At 40.9% G+C, this 23689-nt stretch overlaps 1 protein-coding gene across 2 annotated transcripts in view; it reads right to left on the bottom strand.

Moving 5' to 3' along the window:
• Nucleotides 1-23689, bottom strand: part of EPHA3 (EPH receptor A3) — a 544240-nt gene that overhangs the window by 206417 nt on the left and 314134 nt on the right. For both annotated transcript variants that reach the window (XM_089682929.1, XM_089682930.1), the window contains exon 4: nt 493-648. In XM_089682929.1, coding sequence (XP_089539055.1) covers nt 493-648 — 156 coding nt within the window. The remainder of the gene's footprint in view (nt 1-492; nt 649-23689) is intronic.

The following is a 23689-nucleotide window of genomic DNA, read 5'->3' as shown; positions in this document are numbered from 1 at the left end:
TATTGCACACAGACATCGGGTTCGGCTCGGTTGAACACAGTAAGTTTTTTTTGTGTCCCTCTATGTTAGCCTAGGTGTCCATGCACACATAGGCAATTAAAGGCATTTAGAGGTAGGGGTGTTTAGAGGCAGAAAAAAAAACACTGTCAGAGCATCCTGGAGCAGCACCGTTTTGGCAGAAAAATCACTTGACGCACGTAAACACGTCTAAATGAGCATTAACGCTAGGCACAATAAACACTTGAGAGGTAATTCATTTCAATGGCCAGAATAAATTATTATTCTAGCCAATGAAATTAATTACTGCCCACGTGCTTGGTGGGTGTAGCGTTAGCGTGCATTTAGACACATCAAGCATTCTTTTCTTTCAAAATGCTGGGGGATGATGGGGCATACATAAATATAAGGTATGGTAAGAAAATAAACACTTTTCTATATATTAACACAGTGGGCATTATAGCGTTTTACTGTCATGCTGTAAAGGATGCTTACTTGTACATGCCATAGACGGAGGGTCTTTATCAGCGCGGTAATAATTCTTCTCACAAAAACAATGTGTGGAGCCCTCTTCCTGAGTGAAGCTGTGTGGGGGGCATTTGGCACATTTAAGGTTTCCAGTAACTGCTTTGTAAAATCCTGGGCGACAGGCTGAAAGCAAAAATGAAAAATACAAATATAATGATAGTAATTAATGATATTTACAAAAAAAAACATTCAATTACCTTTGTAGATTTATAAACATTGATGACACCAACTATTTATACAGTGAACATGAAAACTAAACAGATGTCTGTGGGGCTCAGTTGGTTTCTGCCATTGTCTGACTTCACAGTGTGACTGGGGGTCATTGTAACACCTGTTAAGAAGTGTGTGTCCCAGAATCAGTATGCAACCTAGAATTAGGTAAAGGCTGTGTCTTTATTCCCACTCGGAGGAGTTTAGCTTGATGGCAGATGACCACTATAAATAAAACTATATTATATACTTTAGAACGGGTTGACATTAAAAAGTGGGCAAGATATTTTAAATTGTATTAACAGACTTTGGGGTTCATTTACTAAAATTGTAAAGTGCAAAATTCAGTGCAGCTCTGCATAGAAACCAATCAGCTTCCAGTATTTTGGTTTTGTTTTGTTTTTTTTTTAAATTAAAGCTTATTTGAACAAGCTGAAGTTAGATGCTGATTGGCTACCGTGCATAGCTGCACCAGATTTTGCACTCTCTAGTTTTAGTAAATCAGCCCCACAGAGTCCAAAATCAAACATTTCCACCTTAAATAAATGAAACACATTTGACCAGGGCACAGGGGCATCCCTAGGTAGGTGCAGGGGGGGGGGGCGCGCCGCACCGGGTGACACCTTTTCCACGGGGTGACACCGGACCCGCTCCACCAGTGGTGGACTGACCATTTGGGCACTGCCCGAGGGCTCTGGGTCACTACAGGGCCCCATGAGGGGCTCAGTCCGTCCCTGTATGTGCCGCTTCTGAAATAAGCAAGCATTGAGGGGATGGACAGTGAGGCAGGCACTTCAGACACCTCTCCTCCTCGGAGTTTTAGCAGAGGGGTGAGTCCACATCCCTGCCACGGGTGCTGAAGTTGGAGAGCTGGAGGTGCTGGCAGAGTATGCAGCAGGTCAGTGTAATCCCCTGGTGACAGCACTGCAGCTTCATGTAGTAGGTAGGGGGGAGAGAGAGAGGGGAGGGAGAAAGAGGACAGAGGGAGAGAAGGGAGAGAGAGAGAGAGGGGGGGGGCTTGCTTTAAAACCTACCTTTTTGTGGAGCGATCAGTTAACCCCGTATAGGTTGCAAGTCTATGATCCCTGCAGGATGGATCGGATCTGCAGATTGGGGAGGATAATGGATCGGACTCCGATCCATTATGCTCAATACACAGATCCGATCCTTCCTGCGGGGATCGTCGAAGGGGGTATCACCAAGTGTTACCGCTCCAGGTGACACCAACCCTAGGGACACCACTGCCAGCGCAGGAAATAGCCTAATAATACATATAATAATACACACACAATAATACACCAGATTTTATACAATCCACTTTTAGTAAAACAAGCACTTTATGTCTTTGGGTAGCCACCAATTAGTGGCTATGGAAGAGCTGAGCAGAGTCTGAGATAAACCAAATGTAGACTGTGAAAAGCTCAATGCCATTTATGTCAGTGAAAGACCTCAATGTAGTTGATTTATTAAAAATACACTGCATAGTCTATTCACTTTGGAAAGGATTTTCCCCAAGAGCATAACATATAAGGAGAAGCTTCACTTTGTAAAGAATCAGGTGCAAGGAAAAAAAAACAAAACACTGTTTTTGCTTGCGCAGGATTGAATGATGGAAGTCTACAGAACTTTATTCACTAAGCTCTGGGAAAGATTTTCTTGCAAAGTGCAATTTCCTTTGCAAAATTAACAGTCTATTTGTTTTTAGTAAATCAACCCCAATATGTCTGAATGCTTTGAAGTATCATGGGAGATAAGGGAAGATTTACTTGTTGATATTACAGTTGTGCTGCTCACTGTTCTACTTGATGGATGTTCTGATATGAGAAAGCACAGCCCTGCCTCTACCAAGGTGGATGCCACCACACCGAGATGCAGTGCAGAACAAGGCATGGTATGTCAGTAATGGGGAAAAGATTAACTACAGAAGGACCACAGGCAATACTGACATTCTTTGTTCCCTGCTTGGCTTTTTTTTTTTAGCAGTTTCCAGAGTTTCGTTTCCCATTAAACCCAGGCAGAAATAATTGTCAGTAATTGGCTGAGAACATCTAATTGAGAAACAAAAATTTGGAAAACGAAGTCTCTTTTCTCACAGTAGAATTTGGCTTAATATTTTACAGTAACCCAGAAAAAATATGTAGAACTATTTGACACGATCTTGTTACAGTGTACGGTGATCTATGAAAAGTAAAACACTTGCAAACTTTCACACTTTTTAAAACATGTCTAACATCTTCCGTTCATGGTAAAGCACAGCAAACACTTCCCTTGCACGGGAAATGGCACTCGGATTACCACATTGAGAAAACCTCCCCGTGGTATTTACAACTATATGACAAAACACCTAGTGACATGACAGGATGTATTGTACATTGTAAGTGCGCCATTGTCTGCTCCAGGGAGAGATGTGCCTCACTTGTGCTGCTATTCACATGTATATAAGAAGTTCTTATGCTGGAAATGAACTGTTTGGAGCCACGCTGTCCGGTGTATACTAAATCCACCGCTGTACTTCTGGGAACCGCTTCCTGCATGTATCATATAGGACTGTGTGAAAGCAGCTTTGGGAGAGTATTTACAGGTTATTGTCCATACAGAATATTAGTGATGACTATGTTTACCATGTATTTGATGAATGAGCCTTACAACATTCAGTTTCCTATATTTAAAGGAAAGCTTTTGCGTTAGAAATATGGGAGTTACCATTGCTAAAGACTTTTACAAAGATCGGCCAGGTATGGCATTTTTATTTGGTTACATTGGTCCAGTCTGAAATAATGTAACTATGCATATCATACCTGTGTAATCCCTCTAGAAGTCTGAAATCACTGTAGTAAACGTCACTACACCAGTGGTTTCCACTAGCTTCTGGGTCCGTGCTGAGTGGCTGCAATACACAGCGGCTGCCCAAGCTGGACCAATGTAACTGTAAAAAATGACATACCTGGAATTTTTTTCAGCCACTTAATCAGGGTACATTTATAAATGGTGTGGTAAACAAGTGTACAATCAAAGAAGTGCCTCACTCCCATGTAGCCAATCTAGTGTAGACTGGAAAACAGCCTCAGCCCATGAGTCTCCACCAAAGCCACACACCCAACATTTGTCACTCTGCCTACTGGAGCTTAATCTTAGGGTAGTCAGCCAAGAAGCAAATAAAGACTATATATTCATCATCAGCCATTGAAGGAAACAAGCAGAAAAAGTGAACAGTGTGTGATGACCAAGGGAGTGTGGACAAAAAAAAACCTCACTGATAGGAAAAATATGAAGCGGTACAGGAAAAAGAAAGTGATCTAAATAAAATGAAAATTTTCACTAACCTATGATTAAGCTCTGGTGGGCAGATCGAAACATGTAAGGGGGTGTGGCTCTGGAGTAGACTCATGGAGGAGACAATGAGGCCATTTTCAAGTCTACACTAGACTGACGGGAGTGCAGAGCTTCTTTGATTTTATACATGCATTGCTTTGGATGACCACTTTTGGCAACCTGCACTTTTCTCCCTGGTGACTGCAGGAGTTTGGCTTCCCCAATTGATCGGCATGGTAGACAAGTGGTTTAATCAAGCCCACAGCTTGGTACCAGCTTTAAGAGCCAGTGTAGGGCTTTCAGCCCAATCACTTTTATGGGGCACTTTAAGTGCACCCCCCTCCCACAGTGAAAGTAGAAAGAATTCGGGGAACATCTGTTCCCCAAGCCCTCCTGCAACTTATGACCCCTGAAGTGACATGTATTATGTCACTTCTGGGCCACAGCTGTCATTTCTTGGCTAGCATGCCCAAAGATGCAGCTATTCAAACACAATCTGTGTTTTAATAGCTGCATAGGAGCTGATGGGACTGGCAGTTTACACAATAAAAATAAGGTTCTTTGTGCTGTCTTTTAAGCTTTTAAAAATTAACAAGGACATCACATTTCTGGCAGGATCACCAGGTAATTTCTGTACCTGCTGAAATGGTTCTTAGCCTTAAAAGTAAAAACGTATGCAGCCACCACAATTATGGACTCGTAAGCTGCAATATATTCTATTTTTGCTTATGAGCTTAGATATGTTTTAATAGAAATGCCATAAACAGTAACAACATCTTCCCCAGGCGAATGCGTTGTTTTTCTATACGATGATTTACAGCCTTTTATTGTTTGATCTTTAAAAAAACAACTTGCTTCATAGTCCAGATGTCCCATGTTACACAACAGAGAACAAGAGTATTAGACATGCTACGAATGCTTAGTAGTAACAAGTAAAGGCAGTGAAAGACCAGAGATAGGAAATAAATAATTAAACATATCAATGAATATAAGATTATTTACCATCAAATATGCACACACATTTCATTAAGTTAAGTGATGCAGTAAATTTCATTTAATTTATTACAGTCTATTAAGTCAACTCCACCTACAAATATTACAACCCAGCCCCCATTTCATCTCATTCAAAAGCTATGTCAGTGATGTTGTTTACCATAGACCCCTGCTGATTGTTTTTTAGAAGGTTTAAATAGCCAAGCTCCTACATTACAGCTATTTCAGTTTACACAAAAGAGATGCAAAACAAATAAGAATTGCAGGAAGCAGTTTGTTCTTTATAAATAGTTTCCTTTTACTGCAGTGCTCAGACATAGACTGTTCATGAGATGGTGATCGTGCTGCTGAGCATTACGTATCCTGAAATCAGCAGAGGATGCACTTGTAGTTATTCTATATGTTATGTTCCTTGTTGAAGATTGTGATCTATGGATCTGCATTCATAGGCAGCACAAAACAACAGCTCAACTTTTTTTTTAGCAGATTCATTGAAAATGCAGCAAACATTTGTCAAGGGTGGCAGCATTCTAAGGACAAGCATGATCATTTACAGCTGATAGCACTGGGTGATATAAGTAGACAGCATTTCCTGGTTTGTTGGAAATCAATCTCTAAAAATACGAGTGTATAATACAGGTATAAAAAGGGATGCTAGCATGGTGGTACTACACACAGCAGTAAGTAGCAAGTGTGTCCTATTATCAGGGGCGTCCCTAGGCAGGTGCCACACTGGATGATACCTACCGCACGGGTGACACTGGACCCGCTCCACAAAAAGGTAAGTTGTAAAGCAAGCCGACGATCCCCACAGGAAGGATCGAATCCGCGGATTGGGGAGCATAATGGATCGGACTCCGATCCATTATGCTCCCCAATCTGCAGATCCAATCCATCCTGCGTTGATCGTCGGCTTGCTTTACAGATTATCTTTTCGTGGAGCGGGTCTGGTGTCACCCCATATAGGTTGCATGCCCATGATACTCACAGGATGGATCGGATCTGCAGATTGGGGAGTATAATGGATCGGAGTCCGATCCATTATGCTCAATCCGCAGATCTGATCCATTCTGCGGGGATCGTCGGAGGGGGTGTCACCAAGTGTTATTGCACCGGGTGACACCAACCCTAGGGACACCCCTGCCTATTACTGATAGGCGGTGCACATGTCTAGGGCCAGTCCAGAGGCCATTAGGGCTTGTTCACACTTGACTAATTTCTAACTTTTGCAAAACACCCTTATAGCATTTGACAGGTATTAGACAGGCATTTGGGAAGTGTTTTTAACGCTCCTCAAACGCTCCCTAAACACTCTATGCGCATTTTTGAAGCATTTGACAAGTGTTAAAACTGCACCACAAACGCCTATATTGAAGTTTAATGCTATTAATGCTCTGCAGATGCCTCGCAATCACCTCACAAATGCCCCACAAACTCCTGCCAGGCATTTGAGAAACTTCACCACAGACTTGAATGGGAGGCTTCAACTCCTCCTGACTCTACATGAAGCGTCATTTTTGCCGCAACGCTAATGCTTCAGTGTGAACAGCACTGTGTGCTGCCCTGTGTAGAATTTTCATAGGCATTTGAGGAGCGTTAAAAATGCTTCCCAAATGCCTGTCTAACGCCTGCTAACAAAGCTAGTGGGAACTGTGTTAGTGCGTGCATGGAACAGTGTGTGGTGTTGAAGTTTCTTGTGAGCGAAGGTGTAAAACCTTGGGATATCTACAGGAGACTTCCATCACAGCACGGTGATGAGATGCTCAGCTGCAGTAAGACATTTGAATGGTGTAAACCTTTCAAAGATGGCTGTCCATCCTTCAGTGATGATCTCGGCCATGGTGGTTCCAAGCCCACAGCAGTCATTCCTGTGAACATTCAGAGTGTGGAAGGCCCGATCCTGGCTAATCGATGCATAACCTATCATGACATTTCACAGGAGACAAATCTTTCTGTGGGAATGGTGAACACAATGATGACGAAGTTTAGCAGGCTATCCTAGGATGGCTCAAGTGCACAGACAAATCTTTCTGTGCCAAAGCTTTCCAGACATTAGTCAAACTCTGGGATAAATGTATAAATGTAGCAGGGGATTATGAAAAAATAAATGCAGTTTCCAAATTTGTTATTTTATTATATAAACTCAAAAGTCCCGATTTGACTTGAACGCCCCTCGTAATTGTTAAGATTGCAGGGCATTATCTGCTTCTTAACAGTAAAGACAATATAAAAACAATGCTTGCTACAATCTTTTTTTTTTTTTTGGTGAGAAACATTTTGTGGAATCTTCTGAAAAATTGTCCTATTTGTTTGAACGCTTAAAGTGATTCTAAAGGTTAATTGTTTTTTTCTAAAATAACAGACATGCCTATACTTATCTGCTGTGTGCAGTGATTTTGCACAGAGCAGCCTAGATCCTCCTCTTCTCTGGTCCCCCGCAGGCTCTTCTGGTCCCTCCCTCCTGTTGGATGCCACCAACAGCAAGCAGCTTGCTATGGGGGCACCAGCAGCTCCATGTGTCCATTCACACGGAGCCATGGCTTGGCCCCCCCTCTCCTCATTGGCTGACTGGCCAATGAGGAGACAGAGGCCAGGGGCTGCTGAGGCAGTCATTCACATTGCTGGATCACGATAAGGATCAGGTAAGTAGTGAGGGGGCTGGGGAAGCTGTTGCACACAGAAGATTTTTATCTTCATGCAGAGAATGCATGAAGGTAAAAAACCTTCAGCCTTTACAACCACTTTAACGACAGCTTAAAGTGCGTCTTCACCCACCACCACTACTTTCAGCCATCTCATCCCTAGTATGCTCCTCTATCAAAATCACAATCATGAGTATATATTAGAGCAACACTTTCAGACAAAAGACCAGAAATTGCTACTAAAGGCACAAAATATCAAGTTGTGTGACACAGAATTGCTATTTCTTTTGTCCAATTTTGTGAAAATTTTAATTAAAATTTGACATATGATGGCTTAATAAATGTCATTTGAAAGTAGTTCAAAATGTTGTTTGCTTTTAACATATGATTTTCGAATGAATGGACCACACAAACTGTTAAAAATTTGTCTGTTTGAGAAAAAAATTTCCATCCTACTAATCTTTTTCTCATCATGGTAAAAAATGAATGTTGATTTGACCCCACTAATGATTAGAAAACCGAACAAAGGTTCCTAAAAGACACAATTTCAATTTAAATTCTATTATTCTTTGCATATCTTTAGTTGTGAGCTGCAACATTGCCTTTACACAAGGTTTTAAATATTTATCCTAAAAAGTGAACAGATTTTCAGCAAGACCATTGGACGAGAGGAAGGTTCTACTGGCACAAACACCTATCACATTAACACAAAAGCAATTAGAAATGCATTTCTCGAAACCCTTCAATGCTCAGCATCAAGTTCCCAGTTCATTCAATGGTGCCCATTTACACCTGAACATAGGGATTGATTTTGTAACTGGAGATTGACTCACTGATGCAGCTGTGTATGGTATCCAATCAGCTTCTAACTTCAGCTTGTTCCATTAAGCTTTGGCAAAAAAAACCCCTTGAAGCTACTTGTTTTTTGCACCGATACACCACATTTTTGTACTCTCCAGTTTTAGTAAATCTACCCCATAGTGTCACTTGAAGTTTGCCACTTGACGTTTGATAAAATATATAAACTTCTTTGGAACATGCATTTTTGACCCTTATAGACTTAACAAGAGCACCTGAAAAATGTAACTTGTGTTTTGTGCACAATTGCTTGCTCCTCCTCTTTCAACTCATTAGCTTACCATTGGCTAAAACAGAAATGCTAAAGTCTGAAAAAGCCTGAAAACATCAGAAAAATGCATGTAAAAATGTAAGTGTGCTCTTAATGAGTAGTTCGTTGTCTACAATATGGAGAATAAGGGTGGTGTTGGAGACAGCTTTTTATTTCCTGATATAAGCCTGTGAATTCATGGAGGGTTACACTTTCTATTATTATTATTATTATTATTATTATACAGTATTTATATAGCGCCAAAGAGTATGCTCAGCGCTGTACAGTAGCAAGGGGGACAGAACATGAGACAAGACAGTACAATACAATACACGAGGGGTTCGAGGGCCCTGCTCTTTCGAGCTTACAATCTAGGAGGGAGGGGAAGGTGGCACAGGAGGAGATGGCTGTGGGGGATGGAGTGGCGGGAGGAGTGGAGGAGGTTAGTTGTTAGGTGAGGTCGGGTGTTAGGTGAGGTTGGGGTAGGCTTCCCTGAAGAGGAGGGTTTTCAGGGTGCGCCTGAAGGTGAGGAGGGTAGGCGACAGATTGATGGATTGGGGTAGGGAGTTCCAGAGGATGGTGGAAGTCCTGGAGAAGTCCTGCAATCGGGCGTGGGAGGAGGAGACCAGGGAGCTAGAGAGTAGGAGGTCCTGTGAGGAGCAGAGGGCACGGGTAGGGTAGTATTTGGGTATGAGGTCAGTTATGTAGTTTGGGGCGGCATTGTGAATGGCTTTGTAGGTCAGAGTTAGCAGTTTGAATTTGATGCGTTGGGCAATCGGGAGCCAATGAATGGATTGGCAGAGGGGGGAGGCAGATGTGGAGCGGTTGGTGAGGTGGATGAGTCTAGCCGCTGAGTTTAGGATCGACTGGAGTGGGGATAGCGTTCGTTTGGGTAGGCCAGTGAGAAGGGAATTGCAATAGTCCAGGCGTGAGATGATGAGGGAGTGTATGAGTTGTTTGGTGGTGTCTGGGGTGAGGAATGTGCGTATCTTGGAGATGTTGTAGAGGTGGAGCCTGCAAGATCTAGATAGCAGTTGGATGTGGGGTAGGAAGGAGAGGTGGGAGTCCAGGGTGACACCCAGGACTTTGGCGTGTGGGGTGGGAGAGATGGTGGCATTGTTAGTAGTGATGGAGAGGATGGGGGGGGCACGGAGTGGGGGGAAGACCAGGAGCTCAGTTTTGGATAGGTTAAGTTTGAGAAAATGGAGCGACATCCAGTCTGATATGTCGTTTAGGAGGTGGGCAATGTGGGCAGAGAGTGAGGAGGTGAGGTGGGGGGTGGTATTATCAGTATATTTAATAACAAAGGGCAAACTCAAGCAAATCATTGTTTTATTTTATATGTACTATATATCTGGAAGGCTCTTAAAAGTTCAAACATTAATATTATAAATATTTAACAGTATACTGTATATGGCTGAAGAAATCCAAAAAACCAGGATCTTTCAAAAATACATGAACTGATGGTGTAGTATAACTAGACAGCGCTATAGAGGTACAGTGATATATATATTCTTTTTTATTCTATTCCATCGTGCTACAAATCCGGAGTACAAGAAAGCCTTTTCTTATCCATACTGTGAAGTTTCCATTCTATTGTTTTCCTGCGTGGCAATGTTAATAGTTCAGCACTCAGGTCAAATCAGTTCAGCTTTATCAGTGGTGCTGAAATAAATTATTCTCCTTTGGAGTGGAATTCGACAACAACCTTTTAAGTAGTTGCTTGCTGTCACCGTAAACTCCCAGAAGCGCTGAAATGTAGATGTCACCACCACAGTAGTCATCATTTATCTGAACGGCTGCAGGAGGGTTTGTGATTCTTCTGAAAGATGTGATGTGCTGTGTCACCCATAACCCCCCCCCCCCACCTTCTCGCGTTCATCAGTTCACTTGCTGCAATTTTATTCCCGCTCAACAACTCTGGCCTGAAAATGAAACACCTTCCTGTTCTACGCCACTCTATTTTGACCACAGCTGGAATTAAAAAAATCTAACTTAACACTTCAGTGATCTGAGCCTCAAAAGGTCATCCCTGCTTTAGGAAGAGCTTTGGTGGCCTAAATGTGACATTATCTACAACTGACAAAGACAAGGTGTGGAATGAAATGAGACCAGAGGGATATTTTCTATACTCTAGGGGGAGGAATTAGGGCCCCTTTTCATTGTGGTGGTTTAAAATCACATGCAGTTTGTTTCCATTTTGTGTGTGGTTTGGGTGCATTAGGCTATTGATTGAATGCTGGACCATTCAAAACACAAAGTATGGATTTTTGAAAAGCTAGAAGACTAAAATGTGAAGTCTATATTTTTCTGGACCAGGGCACACAGAAAAGCATAGAGGGTAATGGTATCTATGTATACCAAGGCAACCTGCATGGAGTTTGCATATTCTACCTGTACCTGTGTTGTGTCCTTCAGGCATCTTGGTTTCCTACCATACTCCAGACATGCTGGTAGGTTAATTGTCTCCTGTCCGAATTGGCTTTGGTATATAAATCTATTCATGAAAGAAAATTACCTCAAATTGTAAGCTCTTTGGGGGCAGGGACTGATGTGAATGTACAATATACTAAATTGTTGGTGCTATATAAATAACTGTGATAAATAAGTAAATGTGTACAATATTGCAGACTTTTCCTTATTGTTTCTTTGTGGTTTGGGGTCTTGTCAAATAAACAGCAAACCTCAACAATAGAAATAGATTTAAGGGGGTGATCTGTGAAGAAACACAATAGCTACTTGACAGGCAATCCTGTTTCTGTGTGGTTAGTTCAAAAACCGATGTCACCAGTTCAGCGAAGAATATAAACATCAACATCCAGAAATTCAGAGAGTGTAAATCTGCTGACTAATTTAAATGCTGGTGATGTATGGCAGAGTTTGGGGGTATAGTGTCAAAATTGTTGCAACCTCTCTCGCTCATGCTCAGATCTGATGAATGAAAGCTCATGTTTAAGCAGCTTTTACCTAGGATAGCCAAAGTCGTGTTATAACTTGTAACTTGCAACAATCTTAACTAATGAAAAAGACTGTCCCAGTTGGATATGACTTGAGAAAGGGGTTGTCCCCAAAACGTTGTTGGTCTCCTCCACCTCCACCCTAGTTTCCAGGTATCCACATACCAGTATACTACTTTATTTCTGGCACATTTCTGATAATATCTTTATATTCACTTTCTGATATTCAGAAGTTCACCATTCTGACACTGGTTATTGCTCTACTGTACTATGGGGGAAATCTACTAAACCTGTAGCACACAGAATCTGCTGCAGCTCTGCATAGTAACCAATCAGCTTCTAACTTCAGCTTGTTCAATTAGGCTTTGACAATAAAACATAGGAGCTGGTTACTATAAAGGCCCCTTGAACCCCCTACCTCCTCCTAGGGAAAGGAAGCCTTGGCTGCTGGAAGATTGACAGCTATGTGGGCATAAACCTATAACAGGGAGGTTAAGTGGTTCCATTAGGATTGGCCATTAAGACATGAGGTAACTAGGTGGAGCCTGAACTATACAAAAAAGCTAAACAGGGGCATATCCTACTACTCTGAGGACATTGAGATGTCACAAGAGTTGACCTGCCACTCACCCGTTGTGAGTTTCGTCACAGCTTTATTGGCAGTTTTGTCTTACCAGCAATTGATATTGGTTTATGGGCTATGCCCTCAAGTTTAATTCTGGGGTCAGTTTAATGCCTGTGTGGCACTGATAGTGAAGATAGGCCTCTTAGACTATTTGTGTTTTTGTTATGGATGATCACGGTATAACCGTGACTAGCATTGTTATATGGTTTCTTTGAATGTTGTTACATTTTGGAAAGTTCAATAAAGCTGTGGCCTTGCCCTAGTTCCAACTTAATAAGCCTCTGTGTTTTTATGGGGGGCAAGGTTTTTTGTTACGTTAGTGGTCAAAACGCACCTGGGCTTCTCAGCAGTCATGCATAGTTGCACCAGATTCTGTGTGCTGCAGTTTTTGTAAATCTCCCCCTATGTGTCAGGATTTGCTTATGTCTAGTGCTTATGTACCGTGTTCTTGGTCTTGAGGTGAGATCTGATTAATGTATATTTTTAATTGTATTATATATGTATAAATAAGATTAATATAAGTAATTGGTTAAACACTAAGAAGTTTGGCGTGCTGCCTTTCATTGATATATTATTCAAGAAATGTACACACATATTATGTAAAATTAATTGATTGTCTTGGGCTGAAATAAAAAATACATTTGTGGAAAGTTAAAGTGGTATTAACCCCAAAACCAAAAATGTGATAAATTGCAGCTTACCATTCCTGAAATGTGGTGACTGCATTAGTTTTGCTTTGTTAGGCTTTCTTTTATGTTCACCTGGTGAGCTGGTCAGTAGCACACTTTGGGGTTTATTTACTAAAGCTGGTTCACTCAGAATCTTATTCATTTGTGTATGGTAGCCCCTGTGTCCCTGATCACTGCCCATAGTAGTTTATAGTACCAATACAGCCAGCTCTGTCAGGAGGAGGAGCCACACCACGCCGTGACGTCACGCCGCTGGAGCAACATGGAGCTCCGGCGGCCATCTGACCACACCAGACGGTCAGTCTTACAGATCACTGTCTGCAACTACCTATTATGTTGTTTTTACCTTGATGCATCACAATAAGGCCTTTATAAATTACTACACTGTGGAAGTGTCCTTGTCATCCCCTGGGGGAGTGCTTTAGTTCACAGACACGTTCCTGGAACGAATTACTACTTCATAGTGGAACCCAGCTCACCCAGAGGTATACCACCTACCAGGAGCACACAGGGGGACCCGTAGTGGAAGTGGACTACCAGCCTCATACCAAATAGAAGGAGGACCATCCACCATCAGATGACATCTGGGTTTTTTATATACAAAAGTGCATTAAATATGCGCGTCCGGTGAGTGCGCATTACTTTATCACTATCACATGGATACCGGACTCTCATGTCACCTGAGCACTTTAATTTTCATACTAATTTCCTGGACTATTTCTTTGCTTTTTATACATTTGTATGGGATCAACATCCATTCCAATATATATACCGTATTTTCCGGCGTATAAGACGACTTTTTAACCCCTGGAAATCTTCTACAAAGTTGGGGGTCGTCTTATACGCCGGGTGTTGTGCTGAAACCTTACCTGTACTTCCGAGCTGACGCTTCTGCGCATGTCTTCGGCAGCAGTAGAGGATCGCTGATCACCATTCCTCGCAGAACTGCATGAGACGTCGGATGCAGCCGTTCAGTGCTCGATTGAGCTTGACTGAAACTGTGACATGTGCAGAAGCGTCTAATTGCCGCTACCCGATGTGTATCCCTTCTCTGCATATCACAGTTTCAGTCAAGCTCAATCGAGCACTGAACGGCTGCATCCGACGTCTCATGCAGTTCTGTGAGGAATGATGATCAGCGATCGTCTACTGCTGCCGAAGACATGTGCAGAAGCGTCAGCTAGGCAGTACCTTGCAGTTCTTGACCCCTTTAGGAAATACGGTAATTAACATTAATTATTATATATTAATAACTGTGGCAGTTCTCAGATCATCTTGGAGACAGGGAGGGCTGGGCAGGCAGGGAGAGCTGACCCACCCAATCCAAGCAGGCTTTGTATGCAGTGTGCACAGAAAATACTGGTACATCGCTTGCCGTGATTGGTTGGTAGAGGGGGGTAGTCTTATACGGCGAGTATAGCCCAAACCCTATATTTTAACAGGAAAAGTAGGGGGGTCGTCTTATACGCCCAGTCGTCTTATACGCCGGAAAATACGGTATATATTTGTTTTTATTACCGAGCGCTGCACTTCTTATATACATTGCTGGTTTTAGGGTGATATTGTTACTTATATATATATACTTAGGTGCTTGTACTACTTTCCGCATACAGCTCTGTCACCTGTCCCAGTGCACACTATAACATGGCCATACACCATACCAATGGCCTAATACCAGCTTCCTGATCACTAATATACCTCATACCAGCGCCCTGATCACCGCCTTATGCCATACCAACATCCTGATCACTGCCACATGTCATAACTGCGTTCTGATCACCGCCATATGCCATACCAGTGCCCTTATCAACGCCATACCCCATACCAGTGTCCTGATCACCACAATATCCCATACCAGTGTCCTGATCACCCCATACCAGCATCCTGATCACTGCCACATGCCATAACAGCGTCCTGATCACCGCCATATGCCATACCAGTGCCCTTATCACCACCATACCACATATCAGTGTCCTGATCACTGCCATAACAAATACCAGTGTCCTGTTCATCCCATACCAGTGTCCTGATTCTCGCCATACCTAATGTTAATGTCCTGATCACCCCCATACCCCATACCAGCGCCCTGATCACCGCCATATCCCATACTAGTGTCCTGATCACCACCATACGTCATACCAGCATCTAGCATTTTTGGGTCTCAACTGATCCATTTTCAAATATAAATCCCATAGTTTGTAAACTCTATAGCTTTCACACAGACTAAATAATGCAGGTGAAGCTCGAAAACTTAAAATATCGTGCAAAAGTTAATTTATTTCAGTAATGCAACTTAAAAGGTGAAATTAATATATGAGATAGACTCATTACATGCAAAGCAAGATAGTTCAAGCCGTGATTTGTCATAATTGTGATGATTATGGCTTACAGCTCATGAAAACCCCAAATCCACAATCTCAGAAAATGAGAATATTACATGCAATCAATAAAACAAGGATTGTACATAGAACAATATCGGACCTCTGAAAAGTATAAGCATGCATATGTACTCAGTACTTGGTTTGGGCCCCTTTCGCAGCAATTAATGCCTCAATGCGGCGTGGCATGGAAGCTATCAGCCTGTGGCACTGCTGAGGTGTTATGGAAGACCAGGATGCTTCAATAGCGGCCTTCAGCTCTTCTGCATTGTTCAGTCTCATGTCTCTCATCTTTCTCTTGGCAATACCCCATAGCTTCTCTATGGGGTTCAGGTCAGGCGAGTTTGCTGGCCAATCAAGCACAGTAATCCCACGGTCATTGAACCAGGTTTTGGTGTTTTTGGCAGTGTGGGAAGGTGCCAAGTCCTGCTGGAAAATGAAGTCAGCATCCCCATAAAGCTTGTCTGTGTAAGGAAGCATGAAGTGCTCCAAAATATCCTGGTAGACGGCTGCGTTGACCCTGGACTTAATGAAGCACAGTGGACCAACACCAGCAGATGACATGGCTCCCCAAATCAACACAGACTGTGGAAACTTCACACTGGACTTCAAGCATCTTGCAGTGTGTGCCTCTCCATTCTTCCTCCATACTCTGAGTCCTTGGTTTCCAAATGAGATGCAAAAGTTGCTCTCATCAAAAAAGAGGACTTTGGACCACTGAGCAACAGACCAGGTCTGTTTTACTTTAGCCCAGGTAAGACGCTTCTGACGTTATTTGTTGTTCAGGAGCGGCTTAACAAGAGGAATACAACATTTGAAGCCCATGTCCAGGATCCGTCTGTGTGTGGTGGCTCTTGATGCACTGACTCCAGCCTCATTCCACTCCTTGTGAAAGTCTCCAACACTTTTGAATGGCCTTTTTCTGGCAATCCTCTCCAGGCTGTGGTCATCCCTGCTGCTTGTGCACCTTTTTCTTCCACACTTTTCCCTTCCACATAACTTTCTATTAATGTGCTTTGATACAGCACTTTGAGAACATCCAACTTCTTTTGCAATTACCTTTTGAGGCTTTCCCTCCTTATGGAGGGTGTCTATGATGGTTTTCTGCAAAACTGTCAGGTCAGCATTCTTTCCCATGATTGTGATTCCTACTGAACCAGACTGAAAGACCATTTAAAGGCTCAGAAACCCTTTGCAGGTGTTATGGCTTAATTAACTGATTAGAGTGGGACACTTTGAGCCTAGAATATTGCACCTTTTCACAATATTCTAATTTTCTGAGATTGCGGATTTGGGGTTTTCATGAGCTGTAAGCCATAATCATCACAATTATGACAAATCACAGCTTGAACCATTAATAAAAGAATCTATATTTTGATCTACTACACTATGGCCATTATTCTCTGCTCCACATCGAGCATTTAATCCCCCAGGACCTTATGGTGACTACCCTGAGGCCCAGAGGAGATTGACTCATAGGAGCTGACCCCCATCGCAGCTTCCCCCAGTAGAGAAGATCTCTTGAGGCGCCAGTACTGTGGGACAGCCTGTCCAGTGTGAGCTGCACCTTCCACAGGATAAGAGGGGACCTCTGGTCATTAATATTGCGCTTATCTAATGCACATCTGGTGAGTGTGCATTTCTTACATTTCCACACAATCTTGATGGGTGCCTCGTTGGGAGTAACAAAGTCACCATTTCATCTATTTGTCGTTTACTATACATTGTTTTCTATGGACCTCATACTGTCTATTTAAGGGTGTGGCCAGACTCTGATTTAGTATGGAATATTTGTTCATTAGCGCTGCACTTTTTACATTACATACATTTAAGAGGTTATAGGGTTTCCTTGTAGTGTATCAGCTGCTTATGTTTTTATCATCTTAGCACTCGCTGAATCACCTTGATATCTCATATATTTGTTTCACCTTTTAAGTTGCATTACTGAAATAAATGAACTTTTGCACGATATTCTAATTTTTCGAGTTTCACCTGTACACTGTTTTGGGTTATTTTTATCCAAAAAATGTAGCAGAATACATTTTTGCCTAAATGTATGAAGAAAAGTAATTGATTTGCAAAATCTTATAACAAAAACTAAGCAAAAATTATTTTTTTTCAAAATTTTCAGCATTTTTTCATTTATATAGCAAAAAATAACACAACTAGTGGTGATAAAAAACCACCAAAAGAAAGTCCGAACTGTTTTAAAATAATGATAAAAATGTCATATTGGTACAGTGCTGCTCAACCGCGCAATTGTCACTCAAAGTGTGATAGTGCTGAAAGCTGAAAAATGGCCTGGACTGGAAGGGGGTGAACTTGTCTGGACTTGAAGTGGTTAACCATTTCCAGCCCGGCTTATTGTAATATAACAACTATGAACTAAAAAACCCACATACTACAAGGTATTTCAAATCGGTAGAACTGAATAAGTTAAATAAAGAACTGGAAAGCAAAGAAGGGAGGAATGTAGTGAGTAAGAACATCTAGAATTTCCAAATAAGCATTTTATCAAGCAAAGGGTTCTCTCTGCTCAAACCAAAAAAGAATGGAGGACCAGTGGGCCGTGGCTGCAGCAGAGACAGCAATGTTCTCATTTAGCCTGATATTACATTCCAGAGCTTTTATATGGAGAACAAACAAGAGGAGAGTTACATCCTTCTCAACTTGGATGTCTCAACTGCCACTGCAGATGGAGAGGAAGAAATAAAGAGCTTATTGTGTATGCAGATGTAGTTAATAAAACAGCACTCCAGAACAATTTTGTTTAAAGACTGATATATTTAACCCTAGAAAAGGCCGCTATGCCGACATAAATGTGGTTTTCTAAACTGTTAAAAAGCTGCTGAATTATTCTATTCTACAAATATTGCCAGCTGTTTGCATTTCCCGGACAAAGCCCCCTTGATCAGGACTAACGATGTAGCCAATGGCTTGGCAGCTATCTCTGCGCCAACACTGATGAGATAAATTGGCCTCTAACAAGTCCTCACTGTAACATCTTGTCTCTCCTTTAAGATGACATGATTGCATGACTGCCAAACATGTCTGCGGAGAGAGGAGAGGCCTGGAAAATACCCTTATTTAGCTGAATCCTAAATATTTCCTAAAAAAGCAGACTTGTAAGTCATTAGAATTAGAATCTCTTAGAACAGGAGCATTGCTTTCACTTGTCTAACTTTTTAATGTAAAATGTTTAAACAAATACAAACCTTGAAACAGAATTTATAATAGTTTGTGCATTATTTTTGTTTCTATTTATTATGTTCAGGACTAAAATATATTAATATTAACATGTTGTAGTCTTCTATTTAGAATGTGGAGCTGTAGCCTCCTGTTCACATGACAAGCATGTTTACTTTTAGTATGTGCAAAAAGAAAGCCAACTGAGTCTGCAATTTCAATCAGACACAGGAATCTAAAAAGCAAATTGATTTGCTGTGCTGCTCTGGGAACCCATTGTCACATACCAAATATTTATATATATATATATATATATATATATATATATATATATATATATATATATATGATATGCATATTTATAACTGTAGACTAAAATAAAATTGACTACAAAAACTAATGGTTTCCCCATAGACCAAAATTTCATTCTGTACGCCTTTGTGCATTAGATTCTTAGGGAGAGATTTACTGAAACTGGAGCACTCAGAATCTGATGCAGCTCTGCACAGTAACCAATTAGCTTCTAACTTCAGCTTGTTCAATTAAGCTTTGACAATAAAACCTGGAAGCTGATTGGTTGCTATGCACAGCTGCACCTATTTTGTTGACACCAGTTTTAGTAAATCTCCCCGTTAGTGTCCCCTTTATACCAGCTGCAATTTTAAATATGGCTGACAGTGGGAGAGTCTGAACTGGGAACTAAATAGGGAACAAGAAAGGGACCCAAAAGCATCTGATAAATACACCTGAATTGATAAATATTAAAAACCTTGGTATATTCTGAGATTTTGGGCAAAAGCTTTGCATGATGGAGATGGCCGCAACAACGGGCAAGGTGTTCTGATTGTCAGTGTGGTCAGGTGGTTGACACATTTCGGGGACGAGTCCCTTTCCTCAGAGCTACTCAAGTAGCTCTGAGGAAACTTGTCCCCAAAACACATCAGCCACCTGACCACACTGACAGTCAGAACACCTTGCACGTTGTTGCGGCCATCTCCATCATGCTAAGCTTTTTATACATGCTATGTCTGTGAGTATGTTTTTGTCTTTTACACCTTTGAATAAATCTTGAATAGTGCACTAGACGTTTGCTTCACCACCTGTCTGCTCTTTTCCCATGGTTCCACAGACACACAGCTCGGGAGCGTGCAGACACTGTGTGTCTCTATAGCAAATGGCTTGCTATGGGGACACACAAAGAAGAAGAGGAGCCAGAAACACTGCCGGGAGACCCAAGAAAAGGAGGATCAGGGCCACTCTGTGCAATACCACTGCACAGAGTAGGTGAATATAACATGTTTATTATTTTAAAAAGTCTACATAGGTATTAATTCCTTGAATAACTATCCCTGAACAGGGGTGGTCACATTCAAGAATATCTATCTTTCACATAAAATGCCATCTTAACTTCTCTACCCAGCAGATTTAACAATAATTCACACGTTTAGCCATGTAACTTTAAGAATGAACAAATATGAAAACATGTTAACATCAAAGATGTGATTATGTAACTAGAATAGGGGAGTCCACAACATTCACACCTGCCAACCTGTTTTTCAACAATCAACATCTACATATTCAATGATTTTTAGATTAAGGTGTCTATGCTACCTGTGTAGATACAAATGCTGGGGTATTTTCCTGACAACTGAAGATGTGGCTTGGGGATCTACAAAGCATGTTGTGCATTTTGACCAAGTCCAATTGGATTTAACTACTACTAGCTGTTCCAAAACTGGATAAATGAGAACCTTCACAGATATACTGCACCATTTTTTCCAGACAAATTCAGTGACTTTACAAATTAATCAGTCCACATACACATACTTATTTTTTCCCATCTAGGTAATAAAAGCAAGCAGAAGACTGGTTTTTCAGCATCAGCTTTGTATAGGGCAAGTATGACTCCTTTAGGCCTCATGCATATGGGTATATGAATTTATACTCAAAATATGCTGGATTTTTCTGCCACAACTTAATGTGCATATGGTGTTGAGTGTAAATACATTCTACTGGCAAGAATATTAATTTATTTTTGCTATTGTAATACATTTATGTTCATATGCTCCTCTGTATGCGTTTATGTACATATTCACATAAATTATGCTTTAATACTACTCTTTAAATGTACTTTTAACGTGTTTTTTTTCTGTAAACGCTTCTCTTAAAAATACACCTGTAAATGCCAATGTGTGCACGGCCACATAGGCTAACAAAGAGGTGCACAACTACTTGTATAAGCTGCATTTTTTAAGCCTCATGTGCATAAGTCTTTATATAGCCTCAAATACAATAGTCAATGCATATCAGGGCCAATGATATTTTAAAATAATCTTTCCTGCCAACAAGGAAAAAAAAAATCAGTTATCAGTAAATAATTATTACACACTTCTCACAAGTGTTTGGTCCTAATTTCCTAATTAAAACTGTGTCTTGTCATTAGAAAAGTAGAAAATGCCCTGAAAATGTTCTGTCACAACCCATTAGGGATATCATGTATTAACACACACATAATAGGAGTGGATACACTGTTAGTTTACATGTCAGTGCACTTTGCTCTGTTGTCACATAGCACAGTAAGGCATCACTACATCCAGAGTAATCAGCCGCGTTCATTTGGCGCTGGTGATTGCAGTATGTGCCAGAACACCAGATTGAGAACTGCTTTCTACCTGATGTCAGGAAATATCTGCCCAGCCCACTATGGTATATATGAAATTAATTTTTGATGTTATTATTTGTTAATAAAACATTTTATTGAAGTTTCCCTTTTAAGGTGTAATGAAAATCAAGCTACTTTGTTATCTCTAGTAACTGTGAAGAAATGTAGCCCTAGGTTCAGCTTCCTATACACAAATAAATGTAAGTGTTTCTCTTTTATTTCTTGAGATCAAAGAATAGACCATGGGTAAGTTACATTGGCAGGGGAGAGGCAGTTGCACGTTTTAGAGTGATACTAGACAGAATGTTCTACCCAGGAGAGATGTGTAGATACTGATCTTTGCCTGGGAGTGTAAGAAACACTGCACCACTGCCCTAAAGCAGACCTTGCACTTGTAGACAAGGTCAGCTTATTACTTTGTGCCTTTTCTCCATCTAACGAATGCTGAAAAAACAAAATACTTGTGAAAAAGAAATCTTTCTACTGTACCCCAGCTTCTGTCCATGGTGCCTAGGCAAATCTAATATCAGCATTCTGCAATGGAGAGCCTTGGGATGCTAAGAAATCCAAATCTCACAAGAAGATGTCCTTGCACTGTTCTGGGGTATCTACTCATGAGATTTGAGATAGCCAGTGTTGCCAGGATCTTGCTGCAAGAATCATGATGTTACCCACAGTGTGGTAATTCAAGAATATTCTGTAACTTTAAAAAAAAAAAGTGTTTTGATTGTACAGCCCTAATGTGCAGATTTGAGTTTAAGGGGGGGATTTGTAATATATGGGTCTTGCCTTTTAGTGTTGGCAGCTGACAATGGTTGCAATATTTTAATACCAATTTTTTTTACATCTGTGAAGAGTAATCATGGCAGCAGCCACTGCTGACTTCTCTTTTTGAAAATAGAAACAGTGCAGTGGAGAACGAGTGACCAGATTTGATTATTGCACCAGATCCCTTAAAATTGCAAATATTCAATAGAGAAGATGGGACTTTCAGGGTGCATAGACATGAATACCACACATTAAAAGTTTTATAATTTTTATTTTTTATTTTGGTAAAAAACACAAAAAAGGAAAAAATACAGAAACATAAAAACAATTTCAATTCTAAGAATACCAACTGAGATTCAAACTTGGTTAGGTAAAATATTTTTTGAGGAAATTTCTACCGCCAAGGCAGTCTAAAGGTATATCAAAGGAAAATTGTTCAATTACCAAACAACTTTAATATATCCAATACAAGGTATTTAATCAAATATATATACATATACATGGGACTCAATGGCTCACCCTGGATGTGAAAGCTCACGGAGCTAGGAGAAAATTACATAAAAAAGATCTTAATTGGCCTACACGTCCAAAATAATTGTAGAGGATATAATGGGCATCAGATATCATAGAGACACAATGGGATAGACAAAAATTTAATTTCATTTATCTTTTTTTGTTTATCCCATTGTGCCTAGATGTTATTTGGTAATTGAACAATTTTCCTTTGATATACCTTTAGACTGCCTTGGCGGTAGAAATTTCCTAAAAAAATCTACCCTGAAGAAGCCCGTGAGGGCGAAACATGTAGGGAGTATATTACATTTACCTAACTAAGTTTGAATCTCAGTTGGTATCTTAGAATTGAAATTGTTTTTATGCTTCTGTATTTTTTCCTTTCTTGTGTTTTTTACCAAAATACGAAATAAAAATTTTACAGTGAAGAACAGAAGTATTTGAACACCCTGCGATTTTGCAAGTTCTCCCACTTAGAAATCATGGAGGGGTCTGAAATTCACATTGTATGTGCATTCCCACTCTAAGAGACAGAATTTAAAAAAAAATCAGGAAATCACATTGTATGATTTTTAAACAATTTATTTGTCTTGCACTGCTGAACATAAGTATTTGAACACCTAAGAAACAGCAAGAATTCTGGCTCTCAAAGACCTATTACTGTGCCTTTAAAAAGTCCACCTCTACTCCACTCATTAATCTAACTTAGTAGCACCTGTCTGAGCTCTTTAAAGACACCTGTCCACCCCACAGTCAGTCAGACGCCACCTACTACCATGGGCAAGACCAAAGAGCTGTCAAAAGACTCCAGAGACAAAATTGTGGACCTCCACAAGGCTGGAAAGGGCTACGGGGCAATTGCCAAGCAGCTTGGTGAAAATAGATCAACTGTTGGAGCAATTGTTAGAAAATGGAAGAGGCTAAAGACGACTGTCAGTCTCCCTTGGACTGGGGCTCCATGCAAGATCTCACCTCGTGGTGTATCACTGATAAGAAAGGTGAGGAATCAGCCCAGAACTACAAGGGAGGAGCTGGTCAATGAGAGCTGGGACCACAGTTTCAAAGGTCACTGTTGGTAGAACACTACGCCGTCATGGTTTCAAATCATGCATTGCACGGAA

This window comes from Staurois parvus, unplaced genomic scaffold (assembly GCF_062004578.1).
Source record: "Staurois parvus isolate SC_StPar_1 unplaced genomic scaffold, SC_StPar_1.0 ptg000299l, whole genome shotgun sequence".
NCBI classification, from domain to species: Eukaryota; Metazoa; Chordata; class Amphibia; order Anura; family Ranidae; genus Staurois; species Staurois parvus.
The sequence above is the reverse complement of the archived record's forward strand: the minus strand, read 5'-3'. Positions and strand labels throughout refer to the sequence as shown.